At 47.9% G+C, this 14,887-nt stretch overlaps 1 protein-coding gene across 2 annotated transcripts in view; it reads left to right on the top strand.

Moving 5' to 3' along the window:
• The window catches only part of gse1b (Gse1 coiled-coil protein b), a 418,460-nt gene that overhangs the window by 99,229 nt on the left and 304,344 nt on the right, over window positions 1-14,887 (top strand). For both annotated transcript variants that reach the window (XM_071401917.1, XM_071401916.1), the window contains exon 2: window positions 12,113-12,275. In XM_071401917.1, coding sequence (XP_071258018.1) covers window positions 12,113-12,275 — 163 coding nt within the window. The remainder of the gene's footprint in view (window positions 1-12,112; window positions 12,276-14,887) is intronic.

The raw sequence follows: 14,887 nt of genomic DNA, 5'->3' as shown, positions 1-14,887 counted from the left end.
CTTACCAAGTACAGGCTGAGTGACCACCGATTGGCAATAGAAAGCGGCAGACATAAAAAGACATGGCTACCCAAAGAGGAGAGTGTATGTGGTCACTGCACGACAGGGGAGGTAGAAACAGAGATGCACTTTCTCCTTTACTGTGAGAAATATTCCTCACAAAGAGATTCATTATTCACAGAAATAACTACATTTATTCCAAATTTTAACTTATTAAACCCAGAGGAAAAATTTAAAATACTCATGGGCGAAGGAGCAATGGCTCCTCTTGCAGCCAAATATGTATTTGCCTGCCATAGCCTGAGGGACACTGAATAATAACATCTGCATAGTAAGCAGTAACTTAGTTGTTATTACTAATATTGTTATTACTATTATTGTTGTTGTTTATCATTCCAAATAGTAGTGGTATGGGTAGTAATGGTAATGATAGCAGTTTAGTGATGGTGGTGGTAGTAGTAGTAGTAATGATGATTGTAGTTGTAGTACCGATGTAATGGTGAAGATGACCGTTATTTAGTTATATGTTAGTTATAGTTTCATTGTCCATATTTAGATTTTTATATTTATTACATTTCTACTATTGACTGTTACCATTTTATTGTTGTTATTTTTGTATTTAATTTTAATTGTATATTATTATTTGTTATTGTTTATAATTTTATTACAATGTATATTGTATACATTGTTGCTTTGGCAATACTGACACAACGTTTTTCATGCCAATAAAGCAGCTTGAATTTGAATTTGAGAGAGACATTATGGATGTAGAGAGAGAGAGAGAGAGAGAGAGAGAGAGAGAGAGAGAGAGAGAGAGAGAGAGAGAGAGAGAGAGAGAGAGAGAGAGAGAGAGAGAGAGAGAGAGAGAGAGAGAGAGAGACACTGGTCTTCTCTGTATACCTGTCTCAAGACCCACTGGTTGATGCTTATTTATAAAACCCTCTTAGGTCTCACTCCCCCCTATCGGAGATATCTACTGCAGCCCTCATCCTCCACATACAACACCCGTTCTGCCAGTCACATTCTGTTTAAGGTCCCCAAAGCACACACATCCCTGGGTCGCTCCTCTTTTCAGTTCGCTGCAGCTAGCGACTGGAACGAGCTGCAACAAACACTCAAACTGGACAGTTTTATCTCAATCTCTTCATTCAAAGACTCAATCATGGACACTCTTACTGACAGTGGTGGCTGCTTTAAGTGATGTATTGTTGTCTCTACCTTCTTGCCCTTTGTGCTGTTGTCTGTGCCCAATAATGTTTGTACCCTGTTTTGTGCTGCTACCATGTTGCGTTGCTACCATGTTGTTGTCATGTTGTGTTGCTACCATGCTGTGTTGTCATGTGTTGCTGCCTTGCTATGTTGTCGTCTTAGGTCTCTCTTTATGTAGTGTTGTGTTGTCTCTCTTGTCGTGATGTGTGTTTTGTCCTATATTTATATTTTATTTTGGTAGGCCGTCATTGTAAATAAGAATGTGTTCTTAACTGACTTGCCGAGTTAAATAAAGGTTAAATAACATGTAAAAAATCCTCCTCCTCTCATTCTGTCCTTCATCTTCCACCAGTGTGTGATTAAATGGCTGTAGTGTGTGGTGATGACCAGCCTGCTCTAGATATGGCCTCAGATCAGTCCTAGTGGACAATGTGTCTGTGTCTGGCCCACTGCCTCTCTGCCCTAGGCTGACCCAGGAAGTGTGACTGGGCCCTGAGCATCCCTACGGCGTAGCAGGAGCAGGCAGGGAGAAGGTTGTTGTGTGTGTGTGTCCATGCGTGTGCGTTACAGAGTGTTTGGGTCTAATGTGAGCCCTGGGCTAGGACAGGACTGCTGTAGAGTTTACCCAGGCAGAAAAAAGAAGACATTGGAGACAGAGGGAGAGGACAGGGTATGAGAGCGAGAGAGAGAGAGAGAGAGAGAGAGAGAGTGAGAGAGAGAGAGAGATGTAATGGGGAGAGGGCGATGGAGAGAGAGAGTGCAGAGAAGGAATGTTGGAGAGAGAAAGAGACGGAAGATAGAGGAGCGGAGAGTAGTTCCTTGTACCAGCTCTGTCTCAGTGGGAGTGAGACGTCAGCCTCTGTCAGTCCGCTCGACCAGCCAGCCTGCAGGAGAAACAGATCTATCTCCCTCTCTCTCTGAGTTTTCTGCCTAAACTGAGACGAGACACTTCACGACTCCCAGAGAAAAAAACACAACTAGTGACAACACCAGCAGTATTTTCTACAAACAAAACACAAAGGCAGTGAGACAACTAAAGAAAACCCCAAAGTCTAAATTCTCCAAGGACACAAACGTTTTGTTATCACTCTTAGAGTTAGACAGGATGGGTTGGTTCACTTCAAGTGCTCTAAAACAGGGCACGACTGTTGGAGCTGCATTTCCCCCAGTGTTTCACGGTGAATAGGAAAGACAATAACTCTCCACCACTCAAGGCTGAGCTCCTCAAAGCCCTTGGAAATGTCAGTATCATTAGAGAGAATGTCAGTCGAGCTTCAGAGATCCACCAGATAGATCTGGTCTCTGAGGAGATGTGATGGAGCACTCATGGCCTGTGGGCAAATAGAGCTTCATCTGCTCTTCTTCAATATGGAGACACAGACGGGGTTTATCCTCAGCTAGCTGAGCAATAATATCACACTGGTAACACGCCCTATTGTGTCTCTCTCACGTGTTGGTTTCATTACACTCTTGTAACATATTCATTGCATAGTGTTTATGTCATGTATATAAAGGCTGTATAATGCTGTCATTGCCACTCTTACTCTGTACCATCTGTACAATAGATGATATTCCACTTTTTACAGGTTAAGGTATATTTAAAAAAGGGAAATGTTTCCTATCATAATCGATAGTCACCAGAGAATTTATAGTGTGTACGTGTCATGTGCGTCATCATTTGTCCCTATTGATCTCTCTGCACCCCCACTCACTGAGATATTGACTTGTTCAAGTGTTTATCCTGTCTGGCAGCGTTTATAGATGATCACGTACACAGGCAAACACACGCGCAAGCATGCAAACACCCCCCCCCCCCCCCCCCTTCCTGCTGTGTCTGAGCCTCTCCCTCTGTGCAGATCTTATTGGATCTATAAGGTGTTACATCTCAGATATCGCTCGGCGGTATTGACGTGTGTCTCTGTGATGAAAGAGCCTGTCTCTAAAGGGTCATAGGTGGAGGGTCAGGGCAGTGTGTGTGTTACCCACAGGAAGTGATAATGAGACCGTGGGGTTGTGTGAGGGGGGGTCTGTCACAGACCCTCAATTCATTAAGCCGTCTGAACAGATTTCTCGCCTGTCAGCTCCTTAAAGCGGTGGTGACAGTGTCTCAGACCTATAAACACACGTACATGCACACACACACACATACACACACTGTCTCCCTCCTCCTCTCCTGCCATGCAAAGCCCCTGTGGACTGTGTTTATCATATCAGTGTTAGAATCAGCACTCGGCTGCTAATGTCTTGTGATCCTATGAGGCCACGCTCCTGTTGCTGTGATTGGCTGCCTGGCCTACTCTGTGTCCGGCCTTGGCACTAATTAGCTTCATCTCCTGCTCCAATTAGAGGAAATGACTTCTAACTCCAAAACAAGCCTCACTTAGCAGACATAACAACAGGAGAATATACTGCATCGCTCTCAGCTTCAATGCCCTCATTTTAGAGCGGGGAAGCACAGTTGTATATCACTGTATACACTTTGGTTAGGTAACACTTTTTTCTAATGTGCTATTTACAGTACCTGGTATTTAGTTAGAACGATGTGTAAGTGAGTATTTTAAAGTAGTCGTACCAGCTATAGAATGGCGGCGGGGACAGAACTGTCAAATAACGTGTTCCCATCAGCATCTTGTCTGATCTCCCTGCTTCCCATCAGTCCCAGTAGTGTAATTGATGTCCCTGCTTCCCGTCAGTCCCAGTAGGTTAATTGATCTCCCTGCTTCCCGTCAGTCCTACTGGGACTAGTGTAATTGTCCTCATTGCCTCCTGTCAGTCCCAGTAGTGTAATTGATCTCCCTGCTTCCCGTCAGTCCCAGTAGTGTAATTGTCCTCCTTGCTTCCCGTCAGTCCCAGTAGTGTAATTGTCCTCCCTGCTTCCCGTCAGTCCCAGTAGTGTAATTGTCCTCCCTGCTTCCCGTCAGTCCCAGTAGTGTAATTGACCTCCTTGCTTCCCGTCAGTCCCAGTAGTGTAATTGACCTCCTTGCTTCCCGTCAGTCCCAGTAGTGTAATTGTCCTCCTTGCCTCCCGTCAGTCCCAGTAGTGTAATTGTCCTCCCTGCTTCCCGTCAGTCCCAGTAGTGTAATTGTCCTCCCTGCTTCCCGTCAGTCCCAGTAGTGTAATTGTCCTCCTTGCCTCCCGTCAGTCCCAGTAGTGTAATTGTCCTCCTTGCTTCCCGTCAGTCCCAGTAGTGTAATTGTCCTCCCTGCTTCCCGTCAGTCCCAGTAGTGTAATTGTCCTCCCTGCTTCCCGTCAGTCCCAGTAGTGTAATTGATCTCCCTGCTTCCCGTCAGTCCCAGTAGTGTAATTGATCTCCCTGCTTCCCGTCAGTCCCAGTAGTGTAATTGTCCTCCTTGCTTCCCGTCAGTCCCAGTAGTGTAATTGTCCTCCCTGCTTCCCGTCAGTCCCAGTAGTGTAATTGTCCTCCTTGCTTCCCGTCAGTCCCAGTAGTGTAATTGTCCTCCTTGCCTCCCGTCAGTCCCAGTAGTGTAATTGTCCTCCCTGCTTCCCGTCAGTCCCAGTAGTGTAATTGTCCTCCCTGCTTCCCGTCAGTCCCAGTAGTGTAATTGTCCTCCTTGCTTCCCGTCAGTCCCAGTAGTGTAATTGATCTCCCTGCTTCCCGTCAGTCCCAGTAGTGTAATTGACCTCCCTGCTTCCCATCAGTCCCAGTAGTGTAATTGATCTCCCTGCTTCCCGTCAGTCCCAGTAGTGTAATTGACCTCCCTGCTTCCCGTCAGTCCCAGTAGTGTAATTGATCTCCCTGCTTCCCGTCAGTCCCAGTAGTGTAATTGATCTCCCTGCTTCCCATCAGTCCCAGTAGTGTAATTGTCCTCCCTGCTTCCCGTCAGTCCCAGTAGTGTAATTGTCCTCCTTGCTTCCCGTCAGTCCCAGTAGTGTAATTGATCTCCCTGCTTCCCGTCAGTCCCAGTAGTGTAATTGACCTCCCTGCTTCCCGTCAGTCCCAGTAGTGTAATTGATCTCCCTGCTTCCCGTCAGTCCCAGTAGTGTAATTGATCTCCCTGCTTCCCGTCAGTCCCAGTAGTGTAATTGTCCTCCTTGCTTCCCGTCAGTCCCAGTAGTGTAATTGATCTCCCTGCTTCCCGTCAGTCCCAGTAGTGTAATTGACCTCCTTGCTTCCCGTCAGTCCCAGTAGTGTAATTGTCCTCCTTGCCTCCCGTCAGTCCCAGTAGTGTAATTGTCCTCCCTGCTTCCCGTCAGTCCCAGTAGTGTAATTGTCCTCCCTGCTTCCCGTCAGTCCCAGTAGTGTAATTGTCCTCCTTGCTTCCCGTCAGTCCCAGTAGTGTAATTGATCTCCCTGCTTCCCGTCAGTCCCAGTAGTGTAATTGATCTCCCTGCTTCCCGTCAGTCCCAGTAGTGTAATTGACCTCCCTGCTTCCCGTCAGTCCCAGTAGTGTAATTGTCCTCCTTGCTTCCCGTCAGTCCCAGTAGTGTAATTGTCCTCCTTGCTTCCCGTCAGTCCCAGTAGTGTAATTGTCCTCCTTGCCTCCCGTCAGTCCCAGTAGTGTAATTGACCTCCCTGCTTCCCGTCAGTCCCAGTAGTGTAATTGTCCTCCTTGCTTCCCGTCAGTCCCAGTAGTGTAATTGACCTCCCTGCTTCCCGTCAGTCCCAGTAGTGTAATTGTCCTCCTTGCTTCCCGTCAGTCCCAGTAGTGTAATTGTCCTCCTTGCTTCCCGTCAGTCCCAGTAGTGTAATTGTCCTCCTTGCCTCCCGTCAGTCCCAGTAGTGTAATTGACCTCCCTGCTTCCCGTCAGTCCCAGTAGTGTAATTGACCTCCTTGCTTCCCGTCAGTCCCAGTAGTGTAATTGATCTCCCTGCTTCCCGTCAGTCCCAGTAGTGTAATTGACCTCCCTGCTTCCCGTCAGTCCCAGTAGTGTAATTGTCCTCCCTGCTTCCCGTCAGTCCCAGTAGTGTAATTGACCTCCCTGCTTCCCGTCAGTCCCAGTAGTGTAATTGTCCTCCCTGCTTCCCGTCAGTCCCAGTAGTGTAATTGACCTCCCTGCTTCCCGTCAGTCCCAGTAGTGTAATTGATCTCCCTGCTTCCCGTCAGTCCCAGTAGTGTAATTGACCTCCCTGCTTCCCGTCAGTCCCAGTAGTGTAATTGACCTCCTTGCTTCCCGTCAGTCCCAGTAGTGTAATTGTCCTCCTTGCTTCCCGTCAGTACCAGTAGTGTAATTGTCCTGATTGCTTCCCGTCAGTCCCAGTAGTGTAATTGACCTCCCTGCTTCCCGTCAGTCCCAGTAGTGTAATTGACCTCCTTGCTTCCCGTCAGTACCAGTAGTGTAATTGTCCTGATTGCTTCCCGTCAGTCCCAGTAGTGTAATTGACCTCCCTGCTTCCCGTCAGTCCCAGTAGTGTAATTGACCTCCTTGCTTCCCGTCAGTCCCAGTAGTGTAATTGACCTCCTTGCTTCCCGTCAGTCCCAGTAGTGTAATTGTCCTCCTTGCTTCCCGTCAGTCCCAGTAGTGTAATTGACCTCCCTGCTTCCCATCAGTCCCAGTATTGTAATTGACCTCCCTGCTTCCCGTCAGTCCCAGTAGTGTAATTGACCTCCCTGCTTCCCGTCAGTCCCAGTAGTGTAATTGACCTCCCTGCTTCCCGTCAGTCCCAGTAGTGTAATTGTCCTCCCTGCTTCCCGTCAGTCCCAGTAGTGTAATTGTCCTCCCTGCTTCCCGTCAGTCCCAGTAGTGTAATTGACCTCCCTGCTTCCCGTCAGTCCCAGTAGTGTAATTGACCTCCCTGCTTCCCATCAGTCCCAGTAGTGTAATTGTCCTCCCTGCTTCCCGTCAGTCCCAGTAGTGTAATTGTCCTCCCTGCTTCCCGTCAGTCCCAGTAGTGTAATTGTCCTCCCTGCTTCCCGTCAGTCCCAGTAGTGTAATTGACCTCCTTGCTTCCCGTCAGTCCCAGTAGTGTAATTGATCTCCCTGCTTCCCGTCAGTCCCAGTAGTGTAATTGTCCTCCCTGCTTCCCGTCAGTCCCAGTAGTGTAATTGTCCTCCCTGCTTCCCGTCAGTCCCAGTAGTGTAATTGACCTCCCTGCTTCCCGTCAGTCCCAGTAGTGTAATTGACCTCCCTGCTTTCCGTCAGTCCCAGTAGTGTAATTGACCTCCCTGCTTCCCGTCAGTCCCAGTAGTGTAATTGACCTCCCTGCTTCCCGTCAGTCCCAGTAGTGTAATTGTCCTCCCTGCTTCCCGTCAGTCCCAGTAGTGTAATTGTCCTCCCTGCTTCCCGTCAGTCCCAGTAGTGTAATTGTCCTCCCTGCTTCCCGTCAGTCCCAGTAGTGTAATTGTCCTCCCTGCTTCCCGTCAGTCCCAGTAGTGTAATTGTCCTCCCTGCTTCCCGTCAGTCCCAGTAGTGTAATTGTCCTCCCTGCTTCCCGTCAGTCCCATTAGTGTAATTGATCTCCCTGCTTCCCGTCAGTCCCAGTAGTGTAATTGTCCTCCCTGCTTCCCGTCAGTCCCAGTAGTGTAATTGTCCTCCCTGCTTCCCGTCAGTCCCAGTAGTGTAATTGTCCTCCCTGCTTCCCGTCAGTCCCAGTAGTGTAATTGTCCTCCCTGCTTCCCGTCAGTCCCAGTAGTGTAATTGTCCTCCCTGCTTCCCGTCAGTCCCATTAGTGTAATTGATCTCCCTGCTTCCCGTCAGTCCCAGTAGTGTAATTGATCTCCCTTCTTCCCGTCAGTCCCAGTAGTGTAATTGTCCTCCCTGCTTCCCGTCAGTCCCAGTAGTGTAATTGTCCTCCTTGCTTCCCGTCAGTCCCAGTAGTGTAATTGATCTCCCTGCTTCCCGTCAGTCCCAGTAGTGTAATTGATCTCCCTGCTTCCCGTCAGTCCCAGTAGTGTAATTGATCTCCCTGCTTCCCGTCAGTCCCAGTAGTGTAATTGATCTCCCTGTTTCCCGTCAGTCCCAGTAGTGTAATTGTCCTCCCTGCTTCCCGTCAGTCCCAGTAGTGTAATTGTCCTCCCTGCTTCCCGTCAGTCCCAGTAGTGTAATTGTCCTCCCTGCTTCCCGTCAGTCCCAGTAGTGTAATTGTCCTCCCTGCTTCCCGTCAGTCCCAGTAGTGTAATTGATCTCCCTGCTTCCCGTCAGTCCCAGTAGTGTAATTGACCTCCCTGCTTCCCGTCAGTCCCAGTAGTGTAATTGACCTCCCTGCTTCCCGTCAGTCCCAGTAGTAGAGAGAATGTAACAGTAACTCACTAACTACATGATTATACAGAACACCAACACAGACATACTGGAAGGGCTTGCCGTCTTACCTTGTACTTGAAGGCAAATCTGCTCTGTGGTGTTTCTCAACCATCTGTTCTAGAGAATGGAAGCAGTAATATGAGATCTATAATACAGGCCTGGGGTCAGTGACCTGAGAAAACAGTACACACCCTGACCATGTTCCCTCTCCTGACCATGTTCCCTCTCCAAGAGAGGGAAGGAGAGGAAAAGTGTTAAATGAGCTCTTCAAACAGACTTTCAGACTCAGGAGAGAGAGAAGACTCGGGGGTTAGGACTCAGTCTGGCTGAGTGTGTGTTTGTGTATCTGTATGGGAGAAGATGATCCCTAGACTCAGACATGACTATTTACCTGAAAATATTTCAACACACACACACATTGCCCAGTGAGACAGGAGAGTAGGTGCTCCAAGCATTGTGTGGAGGCTGGCATAGACAGTAGAGAAAATAGAACAGAGGCAAATAACATGTTATTACAGTATATTGCTGGATTCTGTGGGCAGGGGGGTCATCCTGACTTCACACACACACACACACACACACACACACACACACACACACACACACACACACACACACACACACACACACACACACACACACACACACACACACACACACACACACACACACACACACACACACACACACACACACACACACACACACACACACACACACACACACACACACAGACACACACACACAGACACACACACACACACACACACACACACACACACACACACACTCTCTCTTCCAGAAAGGTTTGTGTGGTCTAGTCTCCCCACTGCAGTTTGTATAGGAGGGTGATGTAGACTGTATTGTTACTATGAATAAAGAGACAGATTAGGGGTGAGGTCTGTTTCAATGACTTTAAACTGCCGTTTACTTTGAGGTTGCTGCACAGGCTTGAAGAGGCGGTGGGTAGCGGTTAGGAGTGGGAAGGAGATAGAGGTGAGGTGTGGGGGGGAGGGGGGGTGGGGTGAGGCGGTTGAAAAGGGAACTTCCAAACAAACAATTAGCTAAGAGCAGCAGGTGCTTTTAGTTTGGGCACACAGCCAAGATGTGTTTTTTTCTGTCTGTGTAACTTTGTGTTTATTTGTGTGTGTGTGTGTGTGTGTGTGTGTGTGTGTGTGTGTGTGTGTGTGTGTGTGTGTGTGTGTGTGTGTGTGTGTGTGTGTGTGTGTGTGTGTGTGTGTGTGTGTGTGTGTGTGTGTGTGTGTGTGTGTGTGTGTGCGTTCCTGTACTGCAGCATAAACACTGGAAAGCTACTGTGGGTTTGTGCAAGTATTGCAAAAAATCTTCTTCCTCAAAATACGTCCTTACCACACACACTCTCCCTCTCCCTGTCTCTCTGTCCATCTCCCTGTCTGTCTCCCTGTCTCTCTGTCTGTCTCCCTGTCTCTCTGCTCCATCTCCCTGTCTATCTCTCTGTCTGTCTCTCTGTCTGTCTGTCTCCCTGTCTCTCTGCTCCATCTCCCTGTCTATCTCTCTGTCTGTCTCTCTGTCTGTCTGTCTCCCTGTCTCTCTGCTCCATCTCCCTGTCTATCTCTCTGTCTGTCTCCCTGTCTCTCTGCTACATCTCCCTATCTGCCTCCCTGTCTCTCTGCTCCATCTCCCTATCTATCTCTCTCTCTCTGTCTCCCTGTCTCTCTGCTCCTCTCTGTCTCTCTCTCTGTCTCCCTGTCTCTCTGTCTCCCTGTCTCTCTGTTCCATCTCCCTGTATATCTCTCTGTCTGTCTCTCTGTCTGCCTCCCTGTCTCTCTGCTCCATCTCCCTATCTACCTCTCTGTCTGTCTCCCTGTCTCTCTGTCTGTCTCCCTGTCTCTCTGTCTGTCTCCCTGTATCTCTGTCTGTCTCCCTGTCTCTCTGCTCCATCTCCCTATCTATCTCTCTGTCTGTCTCCCTGTATCTCTGTCTGTCTCCCTGTCTCTCTGCTCCATCTCCCTATCTATCTCTCTGTCTGTCTCCCTGTCTCCCTGTCTCTCTGTATGTCTCCCTGTCTCTCTGCTCCATCTCCCTGTCTATCTCTCTCTCTGTCTCCCTGTCTCCCTATCTGTCTCCCTGTCTCTCTTCTCCATCTCCCTATCTATCTCTCTGTCTGTCTCCCTGTCTCTCTGTCTGTCTCCCTGTCTCTCTGCTCCATCTCCCTATCTACCTCTCTGTCTGTCTCCCTGTCTCTCTGTCTGTCTCCCTGTTTCTCTGTCTGTCTCCCTGTATCTCTGTCTGTCTCCCTGTCTCTCTGCTTCTTCTCCCTATCTATCTCTCTGTCTGTCTCCCTGTCTCTCTGTCTGTCTCCCTGTCTCTCTGCTCCATCTCCTTGTCTATCTCTCTCTCTGTCTCCCTGTCTCTATGTATGTCTCCCTGTCTCTCTGCTCCATCTCCCTGTGTATCTCTCTCTCTGTCTCCCTGTCTCTCTGCCTGTCTCCCTGTCTCTCAACTCCATCTCCCTATCTATCTCTCTGTCTGTCTCCCTGTCTATCTGTCTGTCTCCCTGTCTCTCTGCTCCATCTCCCTATCTATCTATCTCTCTCTGTCTCCCTGTCTCTCTGTCTGTCTCCCTGTCTCTCAGCTCCATCTCCCTATCTAGCTCTCTGTCTGTCTCCCTGTCTATCTGTCTGTCTCCCTGTCTGTCTCTCTATCTGTCTCCCTGTCTCTCTGCTCCATCTCCATATCTATCTCTCTGTCTGTCTCCCTGTCTCTCTGTCTGTCTCCCTGTCTCTCTGTCTGTCTCCCTGTCTCTCTGCTCCATCTCCCTATCTATCTCTCCATCTCCCTGTCTGTCTCTCTGTCTCCTGCTGAGAGCTATGTTTATTTCATAAGGCCCTGTGACCAGCGCTGTGTTGTTGTCTGGAGACGTGCGTCGCCGTCCCCGCCTGTCTCTTCCACTTGTCAATGGAAGGAGCCATCACAGCCTCTTTTAAGTCCTCTACCCACCTTTCCTCTCCTCCTCCTCTTCTCCTCCTCCTCTGACAGCTTCCCTCTGTTCTTCCCTCTTCTTTCATGGTCAGCCCTTCCGCTCCTGCTTGAATGCTCATCCCTCGCTCCGTCTCGGAAGAGGAGAGGAGCAGTGTGAAGCGCATCTAAAGAGACCTGAGCTGTCTCTCTGTCCCTCTCTCTCTCCTTCTGTCTTTGTCTCTGTCAAGGCTCTGTCACTTCAGTAAGGGTCGTGTCTTTGCTGGATAGCCCCTAGTTGGCTTTTTATAGCCGTTTATATCAAAGCTGTGACAGCTGCTAAAAACGGTCCCCCGGAAGACAAGGCACCTGAGTTGTTAATGGTACTATATTACACTCTCTCTCTCTCTCTCTCTCTCTCTCTCTCTCTCTCTCTCTCTCTCTCTCTCTCTCTCTCTCTCTCTCTCTCTCTCTCTCTCTCTCTCTCTCTCTCTCTCTCTCTCTCTCTCTCTCTCTCTCTCGCTCTCTCTCTCGCTCTCTGTCTCTCTCTCTCTCGACAGGGCACTAGAGTAGTTAATGACACTAGCCAAGCACTGTAGCAGGATGGCTTTGAAGTCGATGGCTTTGTTGCTGAGCTGTCTGAAAGTGGGACGAACTTAGTTAAAACTGTCTGTAATGTTTGGTGACTGTGACGTAGATATGCCATGTGCTGTGGAAACCTCTTCCTCTTCTATATTTGGACGTCATCATCTTTGTCTCTTCCAGACATCCAGTGTGATTGAGGTCGTGGCCAGAGTCAGCAAGGAGGCGGATTCTGCCGTACAGACATCAGCAGTGAGCGAATCACAATCAACGGAACCTGGGGTTGGCCACACCCCTTCTCTACCCCCCACCCTGGAGCCAGAGAGAGGAGACCGCCCACCTTCCAGTAAGTACCTTGACTTCTAACCTCTGACCCCTGACATCCAACCCCTGCTCCTGCCCTCTGTCCCCACCAAAACGTTCTATTGTGTGTTTGTTAGAATTAATTACCTCTCACTCCTAGGTTTTTTGTGCTGCACAAATTCTTCCATTGTCTTTTATTTGCTCTCTTACAGTATTTCTTCTACCCCGACCTACCTTTCTCCTCCTCTCTCTACCTTTCTCCTCCTCTCTCTACCTTTCTCCTCTTCTCTCTACCTTTCTCCTCCTCTCTCTACCTTTCTCCTCCTCTCTCTACCTTTCTCCTCCTCTCTCTACCTTTCTCCTCCTCTCTCTACCTTTCTCCTCCTCTCTCTACCTTTCTCCTCCTCTCTCTACCTTTCTCCTCCTCTCTCTACCTTTCTCCTCCTCTCTCTACCTTTCTCCTCCTCTCTCTACCTTTCTCCTCCTCTCTCTACCTTTCTCCTCCTCTCTCTACCTTTCTCCTCCTCTCTCTACCTTTCTCCTCCTCTCTCTACCTTTCTCCTCCTCTCTCTACCTTTCTCCTCCTCTCTCTACCTTTCTCCTCCTCTCTCTACCTTTCTCCTCCTCTCTCTACCTTTCTCCTCCTCTCTCTACCTTTCTTCTCCTCTCTCTACCTTTCTCCTCCTCTCTCTACCTTTCTCCTCCTCTCTCTACCTTTCTCCTCCTCTCTCTACATTTCTCCTCCTCTCTCTACCTTTCTCCTCCTCTCTCTACCTTTCTCCTCCTCTCTCTACCTTTCGCCTCCTCTCTCTACGTTTTTCCTCCTCTCTCTACGTTTCTCCTCCTCTCTCTACCTTTCTCCTCCTCTCTCTACCTTTCTCCTCCTCTCTCTACCTTTCTCCTCCTCTCTCTACCTTTCTCCTCCTCTCTCTACCCTCTCCTCCTCTCTCTACCTTTCTCCTCCTCTCTCTACCTTTCTCCTCCTCTCTCTACCTTTCTCCTCCACTCTCTACCTTTCTCCTCATCTCTCTACTCTCTCCTCCTCCTCTCTCTACCTTTCTCCTCCTCTCTCTACCTTTCTCCTCCTCTCTCTACCTTTCTCCTCCTCTCTCTACCTTTCTCCTCCACTCTCTACCTTTCTCCTCATCTCTCTACTCTCTCCTCCTCCTCTCTCTACCTTTCTCCTCCTCTCTCTACCTTTCTCCTCCTCTCTCTACCTTTCTCCTCCTCTCTCTACCTTTCTCCTCCTCTCTCTACCTTTCTCCTCCTCTCTCTACCTTTCTCCTCCTCTCTCTACTCTCTCCTCCTCCTCTCTCTACTCTCTCTGTTCTCCTTCTGTCTCTTTCTTTACATTTGCAACGGTTACCTGATACACGTTGTCTGGTTCATCCATTGTTTATCCTGTTGTGTGGTATTTGAATACTGTTTAGGTTATCTGACGTACTGTGAAGTTATGCGTGGATGGCTTTCCTGGCATTGTGTCACTCCCAACAGCAGGATAGGATTGTTATCAAAGCCTCGTGGGATGTGGTGTGTACTTCCTCATAGCAGCTTTCTAGTCATGAAAATGATTTCAGCAGAAGTTCCTTTCACACTCTGGATGTGTTTCAGTTCTGTGGGTTTTAAAGTAAGAGGGAGTTCCTGCCAGTGTATGTTCTGACGTTCATGCCTCTGCTAAGTTTGACTGAACCTAGTGAAGCAGTATCTATTCAGTATCTATTCAGTATCTATTCAGTATCTATTCAGTATCTATTCACTATCTATTCACTATCTATTCACTATCTATTCACTATCTATTCACTATCTATTCAGTATCTATTCAGTATCTATTCACTATCTATTCACTATCTATTCACTATCTATTCACTATCTATTCACTATCTATTCAGTATCTATTCACTATCTATTCACTATCTATTCACTATCTATTCAGTATCTATTCACTATCTATTCACTATCTATTCAGTATCTATTCAGTATCTATTCAGTATCTATTCACTATCTATTCACTATCTATTCACTATCTATTCAGTATCTATTCACTATCTATTCACTATCTATTCACTATCTATTCACTATCTATTCAGTATCTATTCGCTATCTATTCACTATCTATTCACTATCTATTCACTATCTATTCACTATCTATTCCAACTACTTTTTTCACAACTGCCACCAGTTTGACAGCAATAAATGGACAACAAATAGATATTGACATAGTCAAATAAATAGAAGTGTGTCAGAAGGTATAAGGGATGTTTCATGCTGAAACCCTCATATTAAACAGCAATATTCACTGAGTTGATGGTTTGTAATAAGAATCATGTTTTACAGCTTTGTCATATACAGTATATATATATTTTATCATTTAATTTGATGAGTTCATTTATTTTCCATGTGATAAGGCCACACAGAGGGCCAGAGATAATTACAGACACCAAGGCAGGTGGGCCCTAAGCTGCTCTGACAGAACGTGTCTCCTTAACTCAGCAGGTTCTTATCCGCACTTCCTGTTTCCTGTGTGATATTAGACTGCTGACCCTGATGTGTTGTAACACAGGAACCGTGTGTGTGTGAGAGAGAGAGACATGTCTGTCCCCTAAAATGTCCTGCGTTGGCTCGGTGCCGTGTATGTGCGTGTAACAGACTTTTGGC

Source organism: Salvelinus alpinus, chromosome 5 (genome assembly GCF_045679555.1).
Source record: "Salvelinus alpinus chromosome 5, SLU_Salpinus.1, whole genome shotgun sequence".
In the NCBI taxonomy this organism is placed as follows: Eukaryota; Metazoa; Chordata; class Actinopteri; order Salmoniformes; family Salmonidae; genus Salvelinus; species Salvelinus alpinus.
The sequence above is the reverse complement of the archived record's forward strand: the minus strand, read 5'-3'. Positions and strand labels throughout refer to the sequence as shown.